This window comes from Chamaea fasciata, unplaced genomic scaffold, assembly GCF_029207755.1.
Source record: "Chamaea fasciata isolate MVZ Bird 193981 ecotype frontalis unplaced genomic scaffold, bChaFas1.0.hap1 SCAF_10, whole genome shotgun sequence".
NCBI lineage: Eukaryota > Metazoa > Chordata > Aves > Passeriformes > Sylviidae > Chamaea > Chamaea fasciata.
In genome coordinates, this window is record NW_027094095.1 from 13,180,604 (window position 1) to 13,207,396 (window position 26,793).

The 26,793-nt window shown below is 37.6% G+C and overlaps 1 protein-coding gene and 1 long non-coding RNA gene across 2 annotated transcripts in view; one reads left to right on the top strand and one right to left on the bottom strand.

Annotated features, from left to right (window-relative positions):
- Window positions 1–26,793, top strand: part of COL11A1 (collagen type XI alpha 1 chain) — a 133,536-nt gene that overhangs the window by 97,583 nt on the left and 9,160 nt on the right. Inside the window, exons 43-60 of the mRNA XM_066192346.1 lie at window positions 2,691–2,798; window positions 3,291–3,398; window positions 4,454–4,507; window positions 7,992–8,045; window positions 8,754–8,861; window positions 9,388–9,441; window positions 10,369–10,422; window positions 10,515–10,568; window positions 16,928–16,981; window positions 17,445–17,552; window positions 17,739–17,792; window positions 18,084–18,137; window positions 18,647–18,700; window positions 23,791–23,844; window positions 24,227–24,334; window positions 24,416–24,469; window positions 25,516–25,569; window positions 26,443–26,550. Of these exons, the coding sequence (XP_066048443.1) occupies window positions 2,691–2,798; window positions 3,291–3,398; window positions 4,454–4,507; window positions 7,992–8,045; window positions 8,754–8,861; window positions 9,388–9,441; window positions 10,369–10,422; window positions 10,515–10,568; window positions 16,928–16,981; window positions 17,445–17,552; window positions 17,739–17,792; window positions 18,084–18,137; window positions 18,647–18,700; window positions 23,791–23,844; window positions 24,227–24,334; window positions 24,416–24,469; window positions 25,516–25,569; window positions 26,443–26,550 (1,296 nt within the window). The remainder of the gene's footprint in view (window positions 1–2,690; window positions 2,799–3,290; window positions 3,399–4,453; window positions 4,508–7,991; window positions 8,046–8,753; window positions 8,862–9,387; window positions 9,442–10,368; window positions 10,423–10,514; window positions 10,569–16,927; window positions 16,982–17,444; window positions 17,553–17,738; window positions 17,793–18,083; window positions 18,138–18,646; window positions 18,701–23,790; window positions 23,845–24,226; window positions 24,335–24,415; window positions 24,470–25,515; window positions 25,570–26,442; window positions 26,551–26,793) is intronic.
- Window positions 18,672–26,793, bottom strand: part of LOC136294535 (uncharacterized) — a 62,090-nt gene continuing 53,968 nt past the window's right edge. The window contains exon 3 of the long non-coding RNA XR_010722442.1: window positions 18,672–18,689. This is a non-coding gene — a long non-coding RNA (uncharacterized lncRNA). The remainder of the gene's footprint in view (window positions 18,690–26,793) is intronic.

A 26,793-nucleotide genomic window follows, 5' to 3' on the forward strand; every position in this document is an offset into this window, starting at 1 on the left:
TTTTTTTCACAGAAGCTCACCGCAGACCGTGAGCATCAAATACTCTGAAAATATTTTCCCATCTATTTTTAGCCAACAGTGGGTACACACAGAAGTGTAATTGTAGCGGAGTCTTCATTTGCCATGTATAATAGGAAGAGAATCCATGCCACTGGCTGACTTTCCTCCAATTCCCTGCCAATACCAATTGTTTCTAACTAGCGTATAGAGTCAATTATACGCTTTATTTGGCTGCTGCCTACATCTGCACGCATACCAAACAAATGACTGCTCCAAATACTGTGCATGCCAATTACTCTGTTTAGAGGGATTTGGACAAAAGAAAGAGATGCATGAATGCATGTCAGAGCAAGAAGGGGCTCTGCAGGATTGAGGGGGGGTATTTTCATGGTTTGGGATTATTTTTGGGGGGGGGAGGGGGGTGGCTGTGGTTGTCTTTTCGTTATTGTGAAGGGGGGAGTTGAGTTTTTTAAACAGTTCTCTTTTATCTGCTCTCTTTGTTGCTTCTGTTTGTTTTCTTCCCTCCTCCTACTATGGTGTGGAATGCTGAATCCTGATGAGAGAAAGCTCTTTGGAATGTCAAGCAGTCATTTTTCATTTACTCATTTAGGAATAGGATGCTCAAATTAGACTCAGAATAAGCCAGCTGTAGGCTACCCAATTATCAGTACTGAACTATCTAGAGCTATCTTCATCTATCTGACAACATTTTGCAGTCATGGGGACCTTCACTTGTTGAGCATTTTGTTAACCATCAGTAAAAAGTATTGCTGCTACAATGCAATGTATACAATAGCTGTCATTACAAATCTCCTCACAGGAAGTGAGATATAACCAAGGTTGCTAATGAGTTTATAGTCTGTACAGTGGCAATACAAGACAAAATATGACACTGCCATTCTATAGAAAAGTTAAAACAAATTAATAAAAAGATTCCAAGATGTGAGCACCACAAGACCAAAGGTTAACATAAGGAACTTGTTTCATAGTGGCATAGAGTGACCAGAGGAAAAAAAAAAAAAAGAAAAAAAAAAGAACACGAAAAGAGAGAACTGGCTTAAGAAGCTCCTTAAAATGCTTTTCTGAGTTGAGACTGTAATTTAATATGTTCTTCTGTGCTCAGAGGCCATTCTCTCAGAGAAAGGAGCAGTTCCTTGAAAACAGAACGTGTAGTCCCTCTTCAGAACTCATGTGAAATGCAAAGATAAATGTTAAAAGTTGGCTGAATAAAAAGAGCTACTGGAAATTATGGCTTCTGTTAGTGCCTGCTGTCTGACACAGGAGAGATCTATGAGTTATTTGGGTTTTTTCTTCTCCATTCTTACATCTTCCTGATGAGATAACCTAAAATTGTTTCACTTATGAGAGCTGACAAGATCAGAGACCATGGTAGTATCGCTGTAGGGTAATGACTTTTTCTTGTTGAATTCACTGAAGCCTGAGGAACTAAAATAACAGAAATAGGACAGAAACTTAGGCAGCCACCCAGACTTAAAAAAAAAAACAGCACCTGGAAGGATAAAGTCATCTATGATTTCCATACAAATACTTTGTTTGAACATTCATGCAAATTTAGACCTTAGTGAAATAACTTGCTAAAATACTTTGAGAAACCATTCAGCACTCTCTTCTGTCACATTTATGTGGAGGGAAAAGCACCTTAATATGAAATTAGTACTAGTTATGCTAATGAGGTCAGTCTGGGACAAGTATGTCATGAGTAAAAGCAAAATAATAGGATCCTCATAAGTGAAAGCATCTTAAAATTCCAATATCTAAAAGACAGCAAATTTGATCTTCCTTAAACATGAAAAAAAGGCTATTTGGAGTCTCAGGGTACACTACCTATTACTTTTCTATTCTGCGATCTATCATTCTGCTTCTATTTTTTCAGTTAATGAAGTGAAATTACCAATCATAACTTTGAAAAACTGCAAACTATCTTGAAGTTGTAAGGCTGAAAAGTTGGAGAAATATTTTTTTTGTACGGCAAATATTTAACAGTATTCTCTTAATGCAAAAATTGTACATTATTTAAAAGACAGAAAACAATGATGCAGTTTTAGTGGTTTTCAGTACATAGTGCCTGTTGTTTGACCTTTAATTTATAATATTAGATTTTTAACTTTTTCTGTGCTTATCTAAAGATGCCTATACATAAAAAACCTCCTCTGTAGAACACAGTAAATTAGTCACTATACTTGAATGGATTTTTGCAAAGGTGAGTCGAAATGCAGAAATGTGATCACAGCAATGAACAGCACAAAACTTTACTAAAAAATTTGGCTGCGGTGTGGCTTAGTTCTGTATTTTGATATGGTGAATATTCTTTCATCAAAATAGTATAATATATTTTGAAAATGTAGAGGGAAATAAGTTCTTGAAAACAGGCTGGTTTTAAGGTCACTCTCATTATGATCAACAAATACAGGAAGTGGTATTTACAAAAAATAAAATTAATAAGTGTTATAATTAATAATTAATAAGTGTTGTATGAATGGTATTGAGTACGAACTTCAAGTTTGTCCTTTCAGCCTTTTTTCTTTACTTGCACACATGATGGACGCATAACCTTCGACCAGCTGAACTCACACTGATAAACAGCTTCTGTGACTTGGCTCATGAAAACCACCTCATGAAAATCACCAGGGCTCTCTCTGAATTCCTTTATGCTCTGTGTCTTTCCCCAGGGCTCTCCAGGAGAGCGTGGAGCCGCGGGCACTGCCGGCCCCATTGGTCTGCCCGGCCGCCCCGGCCCCCAGGGCCCTCCAGGCCCCGCCGGAGAGAAGGGCGCTCCCGTGAGTAACCACACTTCTCATGCCAGAATGCTCCTTGTTCCCACTCTGGTATTCGCCTGTTCAATATGTACCCTCAGAACACCCAACCTACTCATTTTAGAGATACAAACGTGTACATTGTAAAACATTTCTTATCCTGCTCTCTAAGATCGGGAAGGGTTAAGCCTGTTAATATCACAGCAGGGAGTGGATATTAATCAGTCTTTCATTAAAACTTTGTACCCAGCCACTCTGCATCAGAGTACAAGTGTACTTGACATCAGCTTCTATTATTACTTCATACAATTCTCATATATATATTGTCTTCCCTTAATAGTTTTCTTTCGTTGTGGTGTTTTCTGGTTTGTTGTGGTGTTTTCTGGCTTGTTGGGGTTATTTTTTGGAGGGGGGTGGTTTTTTTCATTTTGTATTGGTACTGTCACTCCCTGTACTGAAGGAATTTTCATTACTCTCCTGTGATAATGTGAATTGCTTAATTTTCTTCAAAACCAGGGTGAAAAAGGTCCCCAAGGTCCAGCTGGACGTGATGGAATACAGGGTCCTGTAGGACTTCCCGGTCCTGCTGGTCCTAGTGGCTCTCCTGGAGAAGATGGTGACAAGGTGAAGCATTATAATTGGTACTAATGCATCAGGGAGAAGATCTGTCAGTACAGTTCTCTCTAGCTTTCCTCACAATAAATAGGGTGGTGAAGCAACAAGTCTTATCCCTGCCTCGCCCAAATTCCCTCTGCCTACTGCAAAAAATACCTAAAAACCTCTTCTATAACCAAATGTCTGAGGGACAGATGCCATGCGACACTGGGATTTGTGTTAAAGAATAACATTTATCCTGGCAAAGAAACAAGGATGAAAGTGTGGCAAAATAAGGCAAGAGATGCAAAATTTGATTTTTGCCTATTTTAGAAACTTGGTCTACTGAATGAGTAAGATGAAATGTCTTCAGAAATATGCAGGGATTCAGAACTACCAGAGGTTGTGCTGATGGGTTGAGGGTGTCAAAATAATTATATTCACACCAGAGATATTCTGTTGACCTCTGGCAGAATTTAGAATTCGGCACCTTTCAGGATCATCTGGTATGGTTGCTTGACCCAGCACTTCTCTTAGCACAGGGTAAAGGTGAAGATTTCAACATTCATTTTTGTGATGCATGAGTGGTTTTTATCCCACAGACAGTATTTTCTGTGATTTAATTTCATTGTCTTTTATTATTGTTTAATAGAAAAAGTCTTTTTTAACGTAGTTTCTTGGCAATTTGAATAATTTTGAAGTTTTGAAATACTGTATGCTCCAGTGAGAAGCAGTTGTTCAGTCAGAAACAGTTACGCGAGTCTGTAAATCCAGGTACTTTCATTATAAGTTCATATTGAAGGTGACATGAGCAACACAATTTCCTTTATTTAGAGCTCAGATGCATTATACTTCAAAGCCAGGTCTTGTTGCCCTTTTCAATTCAACAGTCAATATCTGGATTAATATGACATATTATTGATCACTGCAGAATTGCTCCCTTGAGACTTTCACACTTGAAGCAGCAGCATAAAACACAGAATAATCATATCAAAGGGAACATTTAGAGATACCATGATACTGACTTCAGCTAAGTGTGAAGGAGACGATTTTAAACAAGTTTAACTTTTAACTTTCAATTACAGGGTGAAATTGGTGAACCAGGTCAGAAAGGAAGTAAAGGTGACAAAGGAGAAAATGTGAGTAGCAAAATCCTTTGTGCATTACATCTGTTCTTTATAAATAAAAGGTATTCGTGCATGAAGTATGCAGGTAGCCTTGCTACATAAATGAACAGGAACAAAGACACACTCCTAAAATGTTCCTTCAAAATAATTTTAATGCAACAGTAGAGGTCTGTACTTACAGATCCAGGTGTGTATTTAGTATTGCTCATATTCCTAGAGCTTACAGAATCATTACAAAATATAAACTACATTCTTAATGATACATTAAGATAATGATACACATTCCTGTATCATTGAAATTCCTCCATTCTCAGGAATTTGGAGTGACCAAGAATTCCCATACGTTCTCCTAGTGTGTTGAACTTTACTGACTACATTGTGTGAACATACCCAGCTTTGGCTTCTTAGCCATGAGCATAAAAACTATGGAGACTCAGTAGTGGAATCTACTAATGTAGTTTTAAAATTTTTAAAGGGTATCTAATTCTTGGGGAGCACAATTAACTGATGGCAGAATGAAGATGAAATGGCTTATACAAGTTTTCATATATTATCATTAGGCCTATTTGTGAACCTAGGACTAATCAAGTTTCTACTGTTTTGATTTGATATTTTTATGTCTTCAAAAATTAATTCTAAAGTTCAAGCATTTCCTTTTTTTTTATTTAGGCCAGACATATAAAATTAAGCTTTTTTTCACTGTGAAATTTGAAGCTAGAAAGAATAAAACTGGTATTTATTTATTTCTGTTTGATTGTGGTTTCTTTCCTAAAAATTCAAAATGGTATTTTTTCACTTCTGTTCAATTTCAAGATAAACTGGTACTTTACTTGAATATTTTTCCTTAAGAAAAAATTTGAGAAGTAATGGCAGAAAGATCCCTTTTATTTTTTAAATAGTATTTCAACACTATTCACAGCTAGCAAAGCTCTAAACTCAACACAGGGGTATTCATGGCTAAGTATATTTATCTTGAAAACAGTGTGATTTTTGACATTAACAAGTTACAGAATTGTATATTACTTTAAAAATTACACCAAATTTATGGCTGGCAAATTATCAGATGATGTTTATGGAAGGATATGTATATACTCAAGCAAATCGCAGGTCACAGAATTACAGAATCACAGAATGGCTTGGGCTGGAAATGAACTTCAGGATCAAGTTCCAACCTCTGATCCAGTTCCACTTCAGGCTTTGCATGTGATCCCAGGCACATCCTGTTTTCCCCTTTGCCATGCCTCTTCCTTAGAGATGCTTTCCATCAGAGAAATTCAGGAAAAAAACCACAAGCTGCACTCTTCTGTTTCAGATATTTTTACCATAGTTAGGTATGCTGAGCATTAGACTGTGACCACAGTTCCCATAGTGAGTACTGATGTATTTGGGCCTGTTCCAGCAGACCTGCTTTACAAACTGTCTGTAGCATTATCATTTGAGAATGTATCCTGGACTCCCAGTCTCAAGGTTTAATGCATTTGAGAATATTACACATTTTTCTTGAAATGCAGGATTCAGTGTTGAGGCCTTAGTTGAAATGAATGTAACTCCGGTTGCTGAAGTCACGTGTCTTGAATCTATCTGTCCTCAACCGCAGTCATTCAACCCTGACAATTTCAGAATGTGTTTATTTTAAATCTGCTTTCCTTTCAACATGCTGACAGATGCCTGTTGGGGCAGGGAGAAAGGACTAGGTCACCTCTGAAAGGTTCTGAAGAGGAAGTATCCAGTTCTGAAATCACAGGACATAAAGAATAGATATTTACAATTTCAAACCACCCACAAAAGATCTTGGTGGGCATTTAGAGCCTGATCACAGCAAGGATCCTGATCAAAGAACTGATTCATCTTTCCTGTTTAAGAAAAGCTGGAAAAATCTTCAATTCCCCATTCAAACTAACAAAGATTTATTTTTGTGGATTTGAAAATACTGTGCCTAACTATGCTGGCGTATTCTAGCTAAGACAGCACAATTTTGTTGTTGATGTGCTGTCCTCTCTTGAACTCCAAAACCTCTGCAGTTATCACAGCTGCCTTAATTAACTGAAGATTCTCTCATCATTCTGATCAGTCTTTCTCCATTTGCCCTCCAGAGCAATGGAAAAAAAGAATCTGGCCATGTGTCCAAATAATTCCTCATTAATCAATTGCAGAGTATGTTCCAACAGTGCTTTATATCAAAATGGGTTTTTAAATGAGTTTAAAAATGTATAGGCCTCATTCCAGAGCCTATAAAATGAAGGAGCACATTGAAGCATCTCAGAGTGTAGAAAAATCCATGCATGCCAAATCCCTTTCTCATGGTAACAGTTTTTCCCAGTCAGCTGTAGCATTCCTCAGAGTCCTTTCATTTAGATATGTCACCACAGAGGCTAGGAAGCTTTGTTTTATGTATTGCCATCAGGTATGGGACAAAAATAAAACTGTATAAGAGAAGAAATACAGAGCTTGATGCTTCATACTCCCTAGAGAATAAAATGCTTCAAAATATATATAAAATCCAAAGAAATAGACTACAAGACTTAAGAAGTCCCTTTATTTAATTCCCCTTATAAAGGGCAAAATAATCTAATTTTAGCCCTAGTAAAGTTCTATAAATCCCAGCATTATTCTGCTCTAAACCAGAATTTGAAGCCTAGAAGTTGCAGGCAACTTGGCATCTGAAATAGACCAGAATTAGCCAAGGCCAGGTGTTAAGTTTTGTGCCTTCTTAGTGTCACTCTTTATCCGTCTACTTCCTCTCGTGTTGCAAAAAGAAGATTCAAATTACCACATCATTTAAACCTCATCATAAAGTAGTATCTTGCATTCCTGTACTCTGATAGCTTCATTATCTCACATCTGCATGACTGACTTCTAATTATGTGCAATATAACTTAGTTATTATTCTGCAGGGAGAAAGAAAAAAAAAAATGTTCCTCTTTGGGTTTTTTTTTTGCTATTCTGTTGAAAAGAGACCTAGTATCAAAGAGAATGTGATTGCCACTGCTCAGCAAGAACTTGCGCTTTTTCATGTCTCCTGGAGGTCAAAATGAGCTTTGTGCCATTGCAAAAATAATTAGCAGTTTCATAAAAACTACTCCAACCAATAGGCATTTGAATTAAAGATAGATTTTTAGATAATGCTTTAAAGATTGAAGGATATTTTGCATGAATCTCATTGAAAGTTTTGATAATTCTTAATTGTGAAAAAAAATTCATTTTGATTCATGTTTGCACAGAAATCTATTCTGAAACTATTCTATCTATTCATTAAAAATGAGCTTCTAACAAATGCCAGCATTGTCTATTATAGGTGTGAAAATCTGAGTTTCTGAGAGATAAATAGTCTGTACTGAATGGGAAGGACTAGTGAATGATGCTACATCCTCTGTGGAGAAACATGGAATAGATTGTCATCTTGCAAACCGGGTTTTCTCTCATGTCTGTGTTTGCTTTTAGACTCATTGCAGATGTCACAATCACTAACTTGTCCTTTTGGATGTGTTTGTTGCAGGGTCCTCCGGGTCCCCCAGGTCTGCAGGGTCCTGTTGGAGCCCCGGGTATAGCTGTAAGTCGCTCGTTCAGAGCCAGCCCCAACCTTGCAGAACAGCTGATACTGACTTCTTTGAACTTTTGCTCCTTACTCAGGAATATATTTCCAAACGCCACTAACAGTTCTGTTCCTGCCCGCTTACACGCAGTTCTTTATTGTAGACAAGCCTGCATGGGTCTTACTGTATGGCAGATTTACAGCAGGGCAATAATTTTACAAAATTATTAAAAATTAAATACTGTAAATAGTGAATGGGGGCTTCAGTGAACTTGTTTGGTGGTGTGTTTGGCAGCTCAGTACAGACGCAGTTAAAAGGAAATGTCTCTTTTTAAAAACCACCTGATACCAAGTCAATTAATTCTTATTTTTATTTAGAAGGCTCTGAATCCTTTTACTCTGAGTATTGGTAGACCTCATTGCTACTCATATTTACCTAGGTATTCAACAGCTAGAATGTTTATGCAGATATGATAGAGAGGGGGAATTCAGGGAAAATTTTTGTGAGACATGCAGCAGTAATTGACCTACATTAAACCAGAGCATGTGCTCTGGTTGTGTTTGTGTAACAGATTTCTTCCAGTCAAGATGGTGATCATGCATTTGTAAAGACACTTGGTGTGATTCTGAGCCCTTTTGTAGTTGGTTTCCAGTCATTTCCATGGAGCTTTTCCTGTTGTTGTTATCAGAGCTGTTATAGTTTTGCTATTCATTGTTTCCAAACAGGGAGGTGATGGAGAGCCAGGCCCAAGAGGTCAGCAAGGGATGTTTGGGCAAAAAGGTGATGAAGGTCCTCGAGGCTTCCCTGGGCCCCCAGGCCCTATTGGCTTACAGGTAAATTCCTTTATCTTATGTCTGTAAGAAGACTGATTTCTGTGTCAGAAATTGAATGACTGCTGTCTTCTATTAAAAAAAAGGTAGCATCAGTTTATTAGAACTGAAAGATCCCATATTGATGGGATTCATGCATAAACAACAGATTTATTGCAGCAGGACTTATATATATATATATATATATATCAGAGCATAAATTATCCAGGCTCCCATCTCAGCTCTGAATAATCCTGGCAGTGATTTTAAAATCACCCAGTATAGCATTTCTGTGTGCATTTTCGGGGGGGTTTTCCCCCAGATTTGTTGTGTCACCTAGTTATACCTATATATTTACTATAATATGAAAAATTCCCTTCCCTTTCTTTCCATTTTAATGCAAATGGATCTTTTTCTTCTTGTTCCACTATCCTGCCCCCTCCCAAGTTCACAAGTTTGATGTGTAGATCTGATTTACATTGCTTCATATTGATTTATAACTAATCATTCCTGGGACCCTACTTATAGTATTCTTCTCTGTGTTTTTTAGGGTCTGCCTGGCCCACCAGGTGAAAAAGGTGAAAATGGTGATGTGGGCCCAATGGTAAGACTTATTCCCCACTTGTCACTCTGAAGGACATCAATATTCTCCGTATATTATTGTCTTTTTTCTATAGCTCACCATTTGATAAGATACTCCTGAACTTGGTGACTGAGTATGAAACATCTTGTGTAACATAAACTCTCTCTGGGATGTACTTTGCTTTCCCACATCTATCCCCTCATCATTAATATTGAGAATTATGAAACATGAGCAAATACTGAAAAATAGATAGCAAAGCAGATGCTCTGTGTGCCTGAGACAGGACAGTGACAATCAGGTTCAGGAAAGAGGAAAAAGTAGACACCACTGCACCAGAGAGTCTGGAGCTGCCTTCCTGAAGTTCAGGCCATTGTTATTAACATACAGAGTCAGGTGCTTGCAGGCCAGACAATGGTAAACACAGTTTGGCTCTGTTTACTTTCCCTGGGTGATGCATTTTCCAGCTGTTTCTCCTGCTGAGAGGATGCCTTGTGGGGTGTTCCTGACTGCCGTGCAAGCTCCCTACTCTCCACATTAGCCTCCAGCACCTTGTGCCAAGTCTGCATGCTTCACTCCTGCCCATCTGCAGGCACCACAGTGCAGTTCTGCCCCAGGGCTGTCACAGATACTTGAGCTGGTCCAGGGTCTCTGTCAGTGGGCTGGGCACGCAGGGAACCTGTGGGGAAAGAGCCAGTCCTCAGGGGGTCCTAAGTCATGTCCAGCTCAGGTCCTGTGTGACACAGCCTGGCTCTCCTGTCACCTTGTGAACTCATCCAGTGGGCAGCAATCTGGCCCTGCTGTTCCTGTTGCATGGTGAAGATTAAAAGCCCTCTACAGATTGAGTATATAATTTTTGATTATTCAGGAATTCTTAATTAACTAATTCTTAATTAACTATATTATATCCGTTCTATGATTCTGTCATATCACATTGTCTCTTTGATACAGGGTCCACCTGGCCCACCAGGTCCAAGAGGTCCCCAGGGTCCTAATGGAGCTGATGTAAGAATCAAATTTTGTCTTGCTTATTCAGTAACAAGCACTCTATTTTGGATAACGATCTTTGGGATAACAAATATCTTTTATCACTGTAGGGTCCTCAAGGCCCCCCAGGCTCAATCGGCTCTGTTGGAGGTGTTGGTGAAAAGGTGAGTGTGGACAGAAACCCCCTAGAAAGAGAAAACAGTAGAATACGAATGCTATATAGCATTCATTCATTAAAATTATTTTCATTGCTATTTTCAATTTTCTGTTCAGAAAATTGTCTGCCAGGATATGGAATGAGTTTGTTTGGGATTTGTTATTTTCATATTTTACCCAAGGAACATGCCAGATTGTATCTTCCTTGTTCTTAAAGGAAAGATGAGGTATGCAAAGATATAAAGGTTTTTTTCTGTGATTGATTTGAAGCAACAGAGTAAACTATTATTTAGTGCAAGCAAAAAAGTTCAAAAGAGAAGCTTAAAATGCTTGTTTATGTTTATTTTATCAAGGTACATGACCTCAACCACATCACCTATGTAAGCCTAAATGCCTCTGGCTGTAATGTTACAGATTTAACATTAATTTTTTCCTGAACTTTGGAATGGGAAAGAAGATTCTGAGTGGAGCATTAGATGGAGGAAAAAAACATAGAAATATATTCCAGGCCACTATATAAATTGCTTATGGAGAAACTATGTAGATTGCTCTTGAGTATTTAATTGTTTGCCACAGAGTATCACATATATTCAAAGAGACACTGATGTCAGTGAATCCTAGAAAAGGCATCTCTAGGAATGTCAGTATTGGTAGCTTTTCAGAAAGTTTCCCATATCGTTAGCTTTTCAGAACATGAAGCAAGATTTCCCTTTTTCTAACTAAAATAGTCTTTTAAAAGAATCTTCAGGTGTTTCATGGTTTTTTTTCCAACATGCTGATTGACTAAATCACTTGCCAGTGCTCTGGGATGTGGCAAAGTACAAACTAGAATAATATAGTATAATATTTGGTTTGATAAAGAAATATCCTACTTTGTCTCCCTTATTGTCCTTTGAGACCAGAGGGTACTGAGCCCACACAGATGTCATTGTGTCAAGCTGGCAGTGCTCACTGCAGTGCTTCTTTCTCAGAATGGTGCTCTGAGCATCAGCTCACCTCTTGGAGCAGCAGCATTTGGGTATTTTCAATCTTTTTTCCCCAAAATTGCACAAGACACACAAAACTCAATGCCCTCCTGCTTGACGGCATTATTAACAAGGACAGTCCTTCTAATGTCCCAAGTTCATGACATTGTTCATCCAGTCTACTTTAAAAAAGATCTTGGCCTCATGAAGGGCTGCAGGATTTGGTTTCTTCCCTCTGGGAAGAGTATCAAAAATGTGACACAGTCTAAGAGTTGAAAGAAATAAAAAGTTACTGGGGAAAGGGAGTCTGTATGTCAACGGAATACAGAAAATAATGGGCATTGTGGGAAGAAAAAAATTTCCTGTGACCACTACTGAGAAAAATGTTAATTATGACCACATCCAGGGTAACACCCAATTTTATTCAGTGCTTAAAAAAAACCCACCTTGTATATTGTGACCCATTGAACTTGATCGGAATTTTGCATTGGTTTCAGTCACCTCTTTAATTTTCAGTGTTTCATGATCAAATTATATTCCAGTCATTTTCTAAACATATTGCCTTATATTGAACTGCTTCCTCCTTTGTTTCTCCCTGCAACTCATCTGTGTGATTTAGAATCACTGTTTGTGATGATTAGGCCATGAAATTTAATTCAACAACACAAAATTCAGACTGTTCATCACTTGGTTGTCATTTTTTATTTCCTCTAGCTTAATATCCCATATTCTCTGCATTCACAAAGAGAAGCTTCCAAGCGTATTATTTTGGAAGTTTATTTAAATTGTAATTACTTTCCTCCCTCCTCCTCAAGTGTGAGTACCTGCCAGGGTATTTTCCTTGTTATCTTCCTTCTTAATTTCAGTTCCATTTAAAGAGATTTCAAGCTGAGATATCATCAAGAGTTGTTTTGTCAGGGGAAGTTGCTGCAATGGGAGGACAGGTCATGCTTTTAAACAAAACATGCATTTTTTTCTTTTCCTTTTCTTCCCACACATCTTTCCCCCAATGTTTTTCTTATTATGTCAGCATGCTTTGGCCTCTGCACCCCTTTCAGGAAAGACACAGCATACTAAGGATAATTCAATACATCGAGTGTAGAATGTGGAAAACCATTTTGACATCATCCCTGTCACTATTGAGGAGAGAAGTAGGTTTGCTCACTTGCATATTTTAAAGGTTTGACCAGAAGATATTTTTTAATTAATACAGGGGTTTCAAAGCCCCCTTATCTTCTGGCAGAGATAAACAATTTTTGTCACACTTAGTGCCATGCATTTTTAACTAGCTTGTTGTTTCCCCTGCTCTGCACACAAGGGCCTGAATGTTCAAAGGCATCCGCGCTGCAAATTCCTGTAGCCCTGCATTATTAATGCTGTAACCTCCACCGAGGGCCTGGCACTGACACTCAGCAGAACCTCTTAAATCCAGCTGCCACACCGAGAGCAGTCCCTTTCTTCTGCTTTTAATTAAGAAAAAATGGAAAACCAAAATGTACCTACACATGCTTATCTTTAATTTGATATCAAAGGTCTAACATGCAGATACTCTAAATAGCCAGGAAGTTGCTCATGACTTCTCTAACCTGTGCCTTAGAATGTGCATAAGAATTTACAACAGAGGGGAAACAGACCAAGTAATGTGAACCCCACACTTTCACAAAACCTAATTAAATAAATTTGCCTTTCTAATTTAGATTAATTTGTGATAACTGCACTGAGCACTGTGCTGTTCTTCTACCCCTTCTCCCTTCCACAACACATTATAAAACATCAGAATTATAGAGCAATGCAAACCCAGCATCTGCAGAACCTAAGCATTCATTCTGTAGCCTCTCAGAGTTCAGACCTGGTTTACTGCATGAAAAAGTATGGTGTTAGAAAACCACTATACTCATCTGGGTTTAAATTTCTTCCTATCATATTGTTCTAAAAAACTTTCCAAAGTAGTACACTAATAGGGAGTCCAAGACAGTAAACAAGTGAGATCAATAGTTCTCCTGCTTAATCATTGATTTACACTGCAGATGGAAGCGAGAGGACAAAATCAATTGAGTGTCCTGGTTCTAAGTTTAGAAACATGTTTGATAAATGTTCACAGACAATTTTCTGTGTGCATATCATTTTTACACACATCTGTGTGTAGGCACTGCTAAAGTGCATCTGTGACAGTTTAGGCTACCTGAACATCCATCCTAACAAATTACTTTTAATAACTTTGCATGGCCTCCTGACTGTGATTTTTTCTCATCCTTTTCCATCTCTCCAACATGCTTGTAAACAAGAGCCTCCCAGAAAACATAGCCTTTAGAATTTCTCTCAACTGAATTTAGTTCTCCACCGAGCCATTTTATGTAACACATATGCAGACCTATGCAAAAGTGATTCTCTTCTAGAGTTGCAACTTCTCTGTCTTTTGTTGTTGTTTTGGTTTGGGTTTTTTTTGGTCAGAATGGCAAAAAGGAGCAAAAGTAACTTTTCACAACCCAGTCAGTTGCAAAATTGCCTCTCATTATAAAATGAAACACCATGTCCCAGAATTTAACCAAAAGGTGGCAGCCTTCCATCCACTTTCTCTATGCCTTGTATGGACAGTTCTCTAGAACTGATCAAAAGGAAAACAACACTTATTAAACGTTAAAACTTTTTAATAATTTTTTTTTTAAATTTTAACTTTCAAACTACTTTGCCTAGCTTGGTAGAAACCATACTGCTTGCTTAATCCAAGGAGGTTTTCAGAATTGATCATGTCTGCACAATGACATGACCCTTTGTAGTTTAGGATGGCTGTCTTTCCTTTTTGAAATTCTGTCAAAGGAAGGCTTTGCCTAAGAAAGACCACAGTAACTTTTGAAAGATCTGAGTGGTTAACAAAAGAGAGAAAAATCTCCAGTGATGGAATAAGCCTCTTATTAGATCATAAAATCTGTTTCCAAACAGAACATGAAATATTTCCCATGGAGAAGGCACATCAGATTCTGAATTAATGCCATTGTTACTAAAAATGAAAAGAAAGATGAGGCCAACAATAGCTATAGATTACATAGGTTTTAGCAGCTGTAAATATGCACTCTGTAAATATATATCAATCTTCTCCATCAAAACACTGTTTAACTCCCTTAACAGTTACTTAAGCCAAATACAGCATTTCATTGTACCTAATACTTGGAATATAAAAATCACTGTCAGATAAAACAAGGACTGCATACATGGAAGAGGCACATTTTTTTAGTAGAACAGTGATATAGAAATATTAATATGAGATGAAACTTTAACTGGTCTCATCTTTCACAAATGCCCCTTAAGGGAACATCTTGACATTTTCTAGCCCTTCCAATTTCTCAGTTTTCCACAGTGCTGCTTGCTGGGGAGCTGCTGGGCACAGAGCCAACATCACTGTGCGTGCTGGAGCAGGCACCCCCAGTGCTCCCCTGGTGCTCCCAAGTGTAGGTCAGAGGGAGCCCAGTGTTGCATGATAGAATGAAGATGTGTTTGTCAACAGGAAGGGTAAGAATTGTGTTATAAATCAAATGTGGATCCTCATAAATTACAATATCATTAGGCAGAAAGGCAGAAAAAGAACTCTCTGTCTGAGAAGCTGCCAAGGGGATTACACTGCACAAGTACTTGTCAGCAAAGACTGGGCACAATCCGTGCTCTTATGTCACTGCTTTATTTTGTCTTGCCATGGGCTCAGCTTTGGAAGGGCTCTATATAGTGGACTCTATGGGTATAATATGGCTACTAACTCGAAAAACATATTTTTGCTGATTCCAGACTTCATTCTCTGCTGCCACAAAAATCTCATTTGATTGACAGTAGGCATGGACAAAACCCCAATGCTAATGATGCTGCAGACTCAATAAATGCTGTGCAGAGAATAAGGAAATGAAGATTATGAATTTTCCTAGAAAACATACTTAATGCTTATTGACCTGAAGCATCCACTACAAGTTTTGTTTTGTTTTGTTTTAAAATGAATGCCACATCACAGAAGTAAATTAATATTAAACACTAAAAGTGATCATTAATTTTTGAGATTCCTACAAATTTAAGTATATCTAATAAAACATACCAGGATTTCTAAAGGTACATTCACCCTTTAATAGTGCCCTTTTTAAAGGGCATTTTAATATTGCTCCTAAATTGTTGGTTATCTGTTAATTATCCTAGTCTGGAATTCAGTTGAGGGGTACTGAAATATTTTTCCTTTAACCTACTGAAATATTTGCACTGGGCCAAATCCTGGTCCCAGTGAGGTTATCATGCTGCTATGAGCTTCTCTGAAAAGAAGTTCAGTACCTACACCATAAGTTTTGGGTTAAAATTGTATTTTATGATTTTTAGTTTTATACTGACCATGTGGAAATGACAGACATGCATGAATTAACTGAATTATCATAAAATGAAGAGGGGTGTGCAGGTCACACAGGTTAGGAAGGATACACAAATTTATTCCAAGTCTTTGAATTCACTAAATGATTGGGTGAAATGCACTTTCAGCACTGAACTACTCTTGTTCATAGATGTAATTATTGGCAACATTCATTTGATTTGGAAAAAGAATATAGTGCGGGGGGCGAAATTCCTCCCATTAGCAGTTGGATTGAAAAATCCTTTGGGATAGGAGTATGTATTTCTTATCTAAGCACTCCATAACAATCACAAAGCATATTCTGTTATCCTTCCATGATTTGTGTCTCTGTGATGCTAATAACTAAATGTTCTACTAACAGAAGACTTTTCTATAAAAGTTTATGCATCAGACCACTGAGCTAGAAAATAATTGGTCATAACTAAACTTTAAAATGAAGAATTGAAGAGACAGCCCTTGAGCTAATACAGTGTATTAGCTCAGAAGGAGACTGAATGATCTTAAATGTTGACTTAGTAGTGCACAGTCTTTGACTTTCACAGACTTTCTTTTCATATGGTACAACCAGAAAGCCATCTGGTTTATGAAATAAATTCCATCACTGGGAAATACATAGCACACACCTCTGTAGCCTGTGGAGAAAGTTTTTCTAACTGATGCTATTGTTTCATCCTTAGGTTTTTCTTGATATAATATTTTCTTCTTCTAACAGTAGCTGTAGCAATAATCACAAACAGGAAATTTGGAGTATATGGGATAATAAAGGGGAACATCTTCCAAAGCCCAAAGGGAAGTTTAGTCTCCCTGGCTCAAGAAAATATTAGTTTGATGTATTATCTCTCAAATTTCAGACTCCAGTTCTGCAAAACCACATACAGAAATCAACCCCCTCTAGGTAGACCAAATAAATACCAGTTCTTATAAGATGTTTACATAAATAAGCATGGGAAGAATATGTAATAACAGAAGTAAATTCATAGAAATATTCTCCATAATTACTCATAAATTTATTCTTATGCATCTATAGGGTGAGCCTGGAGAAGCTGGTAACCCTGGACCTCCTGGAGAATCTGGAACAGCTGTGAGTATTTTGTTGTTATCATTAACATTTATTATGGTGAACTGAGGTATTTGGCAGTGCTTTCTTTGGTAAGCATTTCTCAAGATCACTTGTGTACTTTGCGTATGTTTTCTTTGAATTTTCAATGAAGAACTCATACCTTTAAAATTACATTTCTTTCCCTATAAACATAGCCACATCTTCTACTAACGGAGGATGAAGACTTCCCAAAAGAATACCTATTTTCCTTCCATAAGTATTGACTTTGGCTTGCATCTTTTTCTTTCTGGAAACAGTTCACTGACGCAAACCGGGTACAGAATTTAGCACTTGACCTGAGAGGTCCTAATTTCCCACTCAGATGAGAGTATTAATTATTGAGGAGTAACATGGCCCTTGTGTGAAAATTTAGCTTGCCATTGTGATCCTTTTTTTGACCATTCCATTTCCAGATGGCATTTTTGTGTTTGTGTGTTTTCCACAGGGTCCAAAAGGTGAAAGGGGAGAAAAAGGTGAAGCTGGTCCACCTGGAGCAGCCGGACCACCAGGTGCTAAAGGACCTCCAGGTGATGATGGGCCTAAGGGTAACCCAGTAAGTGAGCTTCATAATTCTAACCCAAACCACTGAGAAGCATTGCTGAAGTTGTGTGAATACAGAACCATAACATTTCGTACAACTGCACTACATTCATTATATGCTTCATAAAAGATTTGTGATGAGTGCTACCTGTTTGGCAATGGATGACACGTTCCGTGCTTTTTTTCCTGATCTATCTAGGGCCCAGTTGGTTTTCCTGGAGATCCTGGTCCCCCTGGGGAGCCTGGTCCAGCTGTAAGTATACCTTAAAAACAGGTTTAGGTCCTAGTCTTAGTTTGCACTTAATTCTAGTTGACCTATTTCTTTCTTGTCTGAGGATGAGCTCTTGCCTGTAAAATCCATTGCTTTTCTGTTCACGCATTTCTCAAGGCTTAAAAATGTTTAGAAATCTTTTAAAAGTTTTGAAAAATAATGTCTTTGGGAAAAGGCTCTGTAGAAAAATAATACTCTGATATTTACATATGAAAGTTAGTGACTTAAATCAGCTGAATTTTTAATTTTGTTTATTTTCTTTGAATTCTGTAGGGTCAGGATGGTGTTGGTGGAGAGAAGGGTGAAGATGGTGATCCTGGTCAACCTGTAAGATTTTTCTCTCATTTTATTTGACTGGCATGATCAGCTGATCATAGGAAAGTATCTTTTGCCAAATCAGTGGTTTCTATGCAGTCACACTCTTGAAAATATTTTCAGAGTGAATGCTTTTTCTATTATACTGAAAAATAACTATTTATTTCCTTTCAGAGGTAGAACTGCCCATATTACAGTAACACAATTAAGCCAGAGCTCAATTTCTTTTAGAAGTAGTGATGTGTTAAAGGATTTCTGCTGAGGAGCACTAAAAATAGAGCAGCTCTGAGAATAAGAAAGAAATTTTTTGCTGCAGCCAAATAATCTTCATTAGCTGAAGTAATGAAATTAAGCCAAGATCTTAAGCAGTATCTGAGCAATACCCATATTAAGCATCAAAGTTCTATTTCTGTAGATTCCATCCATTGAAAAGGCCTAACACGTGGCAGATGACTGTGGTATTTAATAAAGATGAGAACTTCATCCTTTCTTACTGCTGAGTTTTTAATTTTCTGTTGTAGGGTCCACCAGGTCCTTCAGGTGAAGCTGGCCCGCCTGGTCCTCCTGGAAAAAGAGTAAGGAATATCTTGTGTTCTCTTGTATACTTCTCTTTCTGAACCAATGTGTCCTAGAGAATTTCAGCTACTTATTCCACGCTGGGACACTCATATATGATGTCTGTCATTTCTTTTAAGTAATGTAATGAGAGAAATTAATAAATAAAAACAGCAGAGAAAGCTCTTTAACATGGCTAACATGGAATATAAGAACAAAAATACACAGGGAAGAATGCATTGCTTGCCCATAAAGGTGCTATTTCTTTTCACTCAAGAATTCAGTGTCTACTGAATAAGTCTGCTAACAGGAGTGAGTTGGTACAACAGTAATAACACACATCATCTTCAGGCACATGTCTGCTATCAGGGAGCAGGAAGAATGTGTCTGTTTTGGTGTCTTCAGTCCCAAAAATAAAATAATTTCAATGCAGCTACTGTGCAAAACTATGTCATCCCCTCTGCATACAAAATTAACAGGCAGACATTTCTGTCACTTATGAAGCTATTCCATTATTTCTAAAGCCTTTGAAGGTTCACAGGCTTTACAAATATAGCTAATCAAACCCAGTAAATAATGTTGCTGTCCCAGAACTGTAGTAGATGCATCAACCCTTAGGTCTGCTTCAGAGAGCCATTAGATGCAGTTTTTACACTTTAAAAAACAGAAGAAGTGGCATTATTAAATGTAAACTGAGAATTATTTAACAAAACATGTTAAATTGCTTGATTTAATGGGCTTGAGTGAGCTGACATGCCTAATTAGTTGTATTTATTTTACACAGTAATCTATTTGATCCACCAACATGCAAAGTATTTTTAATATTCTAAATGATTATGGTTACATTAGCAACCCTATCACTAGAGCTGAAATATGGCTCGATGGAATATTAGCAATTAGTATGTTTGCTTGACATCAAATTAAAATTTCCTGCTTTATTATACAGAGAGCCAATAGCTCACTCCTCACAGATGGGCTATATTCTATCTGATTGTACCTAGACAAAAAACCCCAGTTTTATTACCTGTGGTTTGACACATTTCCAATTTAGGGAAAATGCATGGCTAAACATTGCAATGTAGTCCATTTCCGAATTTTGAAGAAAACATTTTGTTAAATCAGATTCAACATGACTTGAGTACCAGAATGTTTCAAACTTGTAGGAAGTGTGTATTATGTTGATGTTACTGTAGATAGAAACAGTGAAAGACTGAAAGGTTCATACTTAGCTGGAAAAAATGCTTTTCATTAGTTTTCATCACTTGTATGATAGAATCAATTTTAAGAAAAAACCCCAACAAGAGTCTTTTAATTTGGATTGAGAAGGACACACAGTTTCAGCAGTAATATTGCAGTTCGTGCGGGGCAGCTCTGGCTGTACTACTAGAAAGCAATATCCCACCCCATTTTTTGGTTTTCTGTCTCTGATATAATGAGCTGGCAGAGCTCAGAATTCATGCTTTTAATTAAAGGCTCTTGAAATCCTCAACAGTATGCCCCTTATTTATTTTGTTATTCATTTTCATTCCCCTCTTCCATTCTATTTTATAACTGTCCTGAGCTCAGTTTTACTGCCCAGTGTTCTGAAATCATGTTTATTACCAGGTGTCAGAGTTTTGAACAATCTCTATTTACAAAGTTACAAAGTTTCTCCAGCTCTCCCTGGGTAATAAGTTCTAGGTAAAGACATGAACTGTTTTTCCATTGTATCTAAGAAATTTATAAACCAAAAACCATAATCTACAAAAGGTGACTTTTGTGACATAGTAATTTATAAAGTCTTTTAAAGTGTTTTTTTAAAAATTTTTCATTAAATAGTAACTATTATTTTGCATAATCTGACTTATTAAATGATCTGCACATGCACCAGATCAGAAAAATGCATGCTCAGAAGGCTTTATATATCAATGTAACTTAGCTGCAAGTGATGGTAGTAATTGTGGCTGCTTATCTAGAAATAGAGATACAGACTGAATCCCTCTACAGTCAGGTTGTTATTATTATTTGTCTGAAAATTAATCCCTTGCTCTTACTTTTGGGACTTCCTTTTGGTTTGCCATACAGTACTGGGTAAAATGTCTAGTTTGAATTCACTGATTTCCATCTGACAAATGTTAAAAATAGCATGAGGAAAAGATGCCATCAGAGAGTATTTGTCCTTCAGATCAATATGCAATCAATACAGATCAGCACAGACAGCACTCCTTGCCTGTGCTCCTCCCAGCCCTTCAGTGTGCCAGGCACTTGAGCTTTGGGATCTGCTGCTGAGCTGCTTTCCCCAGGAGTGACAATCAGATGTCCACATCACGTACACATAAACCTCCATATACCAACCAAAAAGTACTAGAAATTTAAAACTTAAGATTAAGATGTATTTTTGTTCTCATCTGGAGGCCATACCATCTTCTTCCATTAAAAGAAGAGATGTCAATATGGAAGCAAAGCCAGCAATTTTGCAAAGCAGGAGTTTATTTGGTTTGTTGCCTATAAATACAATGTTAAATAACTTAGGAAAAAATAAAGTGTTTCTATGAAGGAGATTTTTTTTCCAGTTTGGCTACAGCATGATGCTGCCTCAGCAGGGTGTACTCACCACTTAAAAATTAAGCTGATTTTCTCTGTTGATTGCGAATGCACAGAATACCTAACAATATGCCAGGTTCCTATCTCTACAGGCTGATGAAATGTGGTAATGGTTTTCCGTGCTGGAAATCGTGTTTTAAGGCAGATGACAGACAGCTATAAACAGCAATTTAAATTATTTTAATGAAATACGGAAGAACAGAGAAAAAATATTCAAAAGGTTCACATAACAAAAATTGAGAACGAGCTTGTTTCTGCATGATTTCTTTTGTCTTCTTGGTACGTAAAATGTATCAGGCAGTATGTCCATAATTACTGCGCAATGTTCATAAAAATCAGCATGGTAGCTGGGGTGATGAGGGGGAGAATCGTGCGTTAATGTAAAATACTGTTCCCGAGATCCTTTCTGTCAGTTAGAATCTCCCAGCCGCTCCAGCAAGGGCAGTGCAGGAAGGTAAGATGAATAACAATGAGCAGTTTCTCTCGGCAGAAGCCCCGGCCGAGCCAAGGAGCGGCTCCTGCAGCAGCAGCAGCTCTGTGCCTGGGGCAGCCTGGGCACTGCCTGATAACGAACACCCCTGCTCAGCACTCCTCAGTCATTCCATTTGTATTTTAGCCATCACACTGGGTTTAGCCCTGCTAATTAATTCATGCTGCAGCTGCATTTCTAGATGATGCAGAGACCATATTTCTCAAGTACAAACTGCCACATTCAACCCTTCTCAGGTTCTTAGATAGGGTGGATTATAATCCAGATGGGAACTTCAGGGCAAGGAATTTTCAAGCAGTAAAGACAATGGGCATGTAAATTAATTCATGTAAGATAAAAACTCATGTTTCTAAAATGTTTCTGCATTTATTTATGCACCTGTTGATCTTTCTTGTAATCACCGCAGACTGTGATCCACCCAACAAATTACAACCTACGCAAAGGGATACATGCATCAGACATCATTAATTATTATTGGAACAGCAGAGATTTAAAATATACTTCTTGTTTTAAAAACTCAGCATTTGGCCCAGGGCTTTTAAGCTTCTCTGTATTCTGAAGAAATAAAACTAAGTCCTTTACCGCTTACAGCTCTTAAAAATACCAAAGAAAAAAGCTATTGATACCCGCAACACATGGTCAAAGTCCTCTGTGGGTAATTCAATTCATTTGGCATTATCTTTGATGTAAAGTCTGAGCTATCTCTGTTGGCCAAAAGGTTCATGCAGTGCCACAGATGTTCAATGTCACCCTGGAGAAAGCTTAATTTCAGAAGCAAATGAATGATCTTAATATACTCCTATGTAAATAGCTGTAAAATGAATATAAATTTCCAGGAATTAAAACCAGTGGAGTTGCTCAAGGTATGTGCCAGTAGCAGTGGATAGTGAAATACATCAGGCTATAAAAAGTTTGGGCTAAATTCAGCTCTAGTGTAAAAAATGGCTTTAGGTCAAATACTGATCCAAAGCCCTGAGCTCACAAAGCAAACAGGCAGATGCTTGACTGGAAGTACAGTTCTTATCTGTAAAATTAAAATTGTGTTCTGGTGCTTTACCTATAGGGAGCCTGAATTGTTTTTCTGTATGTTGTCGAGAAGTAAAAAGCAGTAAATAAATGGAAGTGATTGAATTTTTCTTGTTGCTGGTCTTGATAACTTTTTTTTAGTTGAGTTTATCCATGACAATCTGCTTGTTGCAGTGATGAACAGATAAGTCTTAGATAGATTCACAAAATGACAGCATTTGAGCATGGTCGCTTTTCTTTCATTTTCCTTTAAGCTGCTCATTGGTTGGCAAGAAATAGCTACTTGTAATAAAGACATTTCCCAGGCTAAAAATTAACCTTGTAGAGAACAGTTGGTCCATTATCTTGAGTGCATCTTTTCTAAACTAAGCATATAAGAGAACCATTTTCAGAAGAGTACATTAAATTTGAGACACTGCTCCTGTTCATAACTGAAGCTATGAATATTAATTACCTGACCTAAAAATCAGCCCTTGATGTTTTGGAGGAGAAAAATGGCTTTTTATTTTTCACTTTCATATTTAGTGGATAATATGCCAATTTTTGGCTGTCCAAGTGTAATCAGGCCCCTTACTGAGCCCATCCCTGACTTAGGGAATAAAGAAGTATTTACCACGCTGTGCACTGTAGAAAGAGAGGCCTTTTTGGAATCAGTGGATAAACCACAGTGAATAGATAGAAGTCAATGCAAAGCAAGTTTAAAATTAATTGTTATTGTACATATAAATTAGTATTGATTTTTTTCCTTTTATATCCTGTTTTGTTGTTTTTGTTTTATTTTCCCAAGCTAATTCTTTGGTTTGAAACTCATCATCTTTTAGATATTCTAAAAACCCAGAAAATTTTATAAGGGAATAAGAGCTGTTTGGTATATGTCAAAAAAAGAAATTTTATGTTATTTTGTAGGCATTTGCTACTTATTAATACCATGGGAATTGCACTTTAAAATTTTTTTCCACTGGTTATATTTGAAAAAACTGAGATTTTGAGTTCAGTGTCCGAATTTTGCAGGGACCTCCGGGAGCAACAGGTGCTGAAGGCAGACAAGGTGAAAAAGGTGCAAAGGTAAGACACTGAAGATTTTTTTTTTGAAGGATGGAAGTATAAACTATTTATAAATTAAAAGTAAATTGCTAATGATGCACTGAGTGTGGAACTTTTCAAAAAGTAATAATAGGTAATCTGTAAAATCCCCATTCAGACCCAGAATCAGTAGCAATATGTAATGGTGTGGACCCAGCAGTGCAGGTCCAACACAGCTCACCTGTAACAAGCAAGGACAGCCTGCTCTGCTGGCCCCACATCTCTCTGTAAAGCCAGAGAAATTTCCCTCAGGAAATAATCCTGTGGAGAACTCTGGCTTTTAAAAAACACTTTGCCTCTTGTACATCCCTCCAGTGCCAAACTTAGTCGGCCCCTCTTCTCTGACCTGGTCTGTTCGTTCCAGGGTGAACCTGGTGCAGAAGGGGCTCCTGGAAAAACAGGGCCAGTTGGTCCACAGGGACCTGCAGGAAAACCTGGCCCAGAGGGTCTCCGGGGCATTCCTGGCCCTGTGGTAAGTAATGGAGCACGCCATATTTTAAATGTTGCATTTCCTGTGTATACTCTGGTAAAGCCAGCTTCTTGTTTTTTCTAGGGAGAACAAGGTATGCCTGGAGCACCAGGTCAGGATGGCCCTCCTGGACCTCTGGTGAGCATCCTTTTCCCACAAGTCAGCCACAGAAGCATCCAAAAACATCACCAAAAGATCTTACTTCTAACATTTGAGAGCTTAAATATTCTGTTAAAATCTGGAGCTGAGTATATTAATGAACTATATGGCTACAAATGTACAGACTTCCTGTCAGCTCAACAAGAACTTTTCAATGCATTGCTGCAACTTAATTTTGGATTTTAAGAAAGTAAAGTTGATATGCAGAAGTTTCTGAAGTTAGGTTTCACTCCTTCCCCTCCCATCCTCCACAGGAGATTGCTATCAGGAGAGTGTGAAGCCTGATTTGCAGTAGACACTGCACACAACACACTGCAGGTGAAAAGTCTGACTCTGCATTCCAAAAGCTTAAAATTTTCCCATTTCATTCATGAATTATGTATTTGCCTAGGCTTTTGCATCTAGTGATATCCTGAAGTGGAGATGGAAAGCATAAGCACTGAATTGTATTTTGTACATGAAATGTTATGGTATTTTTGAATATGTGCCAGGTGGAAAAGGTCTCTTATCACTCCTATCCATAGCAGAAGTTGTCCACTGCCACCAGGAGAACAGTGGTGAGGAGACACAGACTTAGTGTAGCAGCTCTTCTCGTCATGGACACATGTGCAGTGTGAGATTAACAGCCTCTGAAAAATTCATGTCTTTTGCACAGACACTGCATGGACTGTGCAATTTTACCTCATTCTGTACAAATTACACAAAACCAGCAGTGCCATACTTATAAAATATAAAGATTTCTGAAATCCAGAATTTAGTTGAGCCTGTGCTTCATAGGTTTGTATTCATACAACCCTTTATTGATTTCTAATTATAAAGTAATTTAAATACCACTGTAGCATCATTATGATTTTTTAAACATACATTCCAACTTCATCTTGGGCTTTAAATCACATCATCAATCACAACCATCAACCACTGAATGTGTACTTGGATTTGAACTGCCTTTAAGAACATTTCAAGAAAACATGATTTGAACAGGATATTAAAACTTATTTTAACATTACTTCCCATGATTTATATAGGGCCCACCTGGATTGCCTGGACTGAAGGGAGACCCAGGTTCCAAAGGAGAGAAGGTATGCTTTGCTAATTGGTTGTGTCTTTCTAACTTCAGCCCAGTCTCTAATCTGTATGAATTTAGCAGAAAGAACCAGAAGGGTTTGTAACAGCAAGGCATAGTACCATGCCTATCAAACAGCTTCCCACAGCCTTAATATTCATCATGAAGTTTTAAGCCATATCCAATATCCTGGAAACACCTAGAAAGAAAAAGATTACTGCCTGTGTGGTAATCTATTGACCATGTGGTCCTTGCAGTGAAAATCTCAAAGGTATTGATGTAAAGAGAACTGTCAGATTTACAAGAACAAAGCAAGTAGAAATAATGAGTATTGGCAATTTTTATTTTAAAAGAAAAAAATATAAATATTTAAAAACTATAATACTTTATTTTGAAATAATGGATTGGGACATCTGGGATAGCATTTTTCCTATGGAGTCCCAACAATATATTGATTGTTTGTGTATCAGAGAAAAACTGTAGAGAAAGAGACATGAATATGGCTGTGCCTTGTGAACTGCAGGTTTTCTTTATCTGCTTGGGTCAGCTGTTTATGCAGCCACATCACACGTGGAACTCTGTGAGATGCTGATAGCAGCTACATGTGAAAACTGGTGTGAAATTTGTACCCAGGGTACTGTGCCAGTTATGGTTTCAGTAAGGATTACCTTGCACTTAGACCTTTCACTGAATAAGGAGTCATAACTTGCAAATAATCTGAAAGATTTGAAAGACCATCTAACAACAATAAATACACTTTTAGAATAATTTGTTTTCAGGTGGATTATTGACAAGCAACAGTGGTAACATGGGAAAGGTCTAATTTATGTCTTTGCAAAACACCTTTACTTTAGTGTATGTTAACTGTATTTTCTTAAATCTTGTTTAGGGACATCCTGGTTTGATTGGCCTGATTGGACCTCCAGGAGAACAGGGTGAAAAGGGTGATAGGGGTCTTCCTGGCCCACAGGGATCTCCTGGAGCCAAGGGTGATGCAGTGAGTACAACATACTTGTATTTCCATTCAAGTTCCATGCAAGCAAGGAGTATATATTCCAAGCTTCCTTTTGGAAGACATAAAGTTGTTATAAACATTTAATACCCAGAGTTTCCTGCAAGAGGCTGAAACTTTCTTAGGCATTGTACAAACACAGCAAAATTAAACATCTTAAAATGAGATTATAGAGTGTTTGAGGAAATGAAGGAAACACATACAGCCCAATATGCACACAGAACAAGT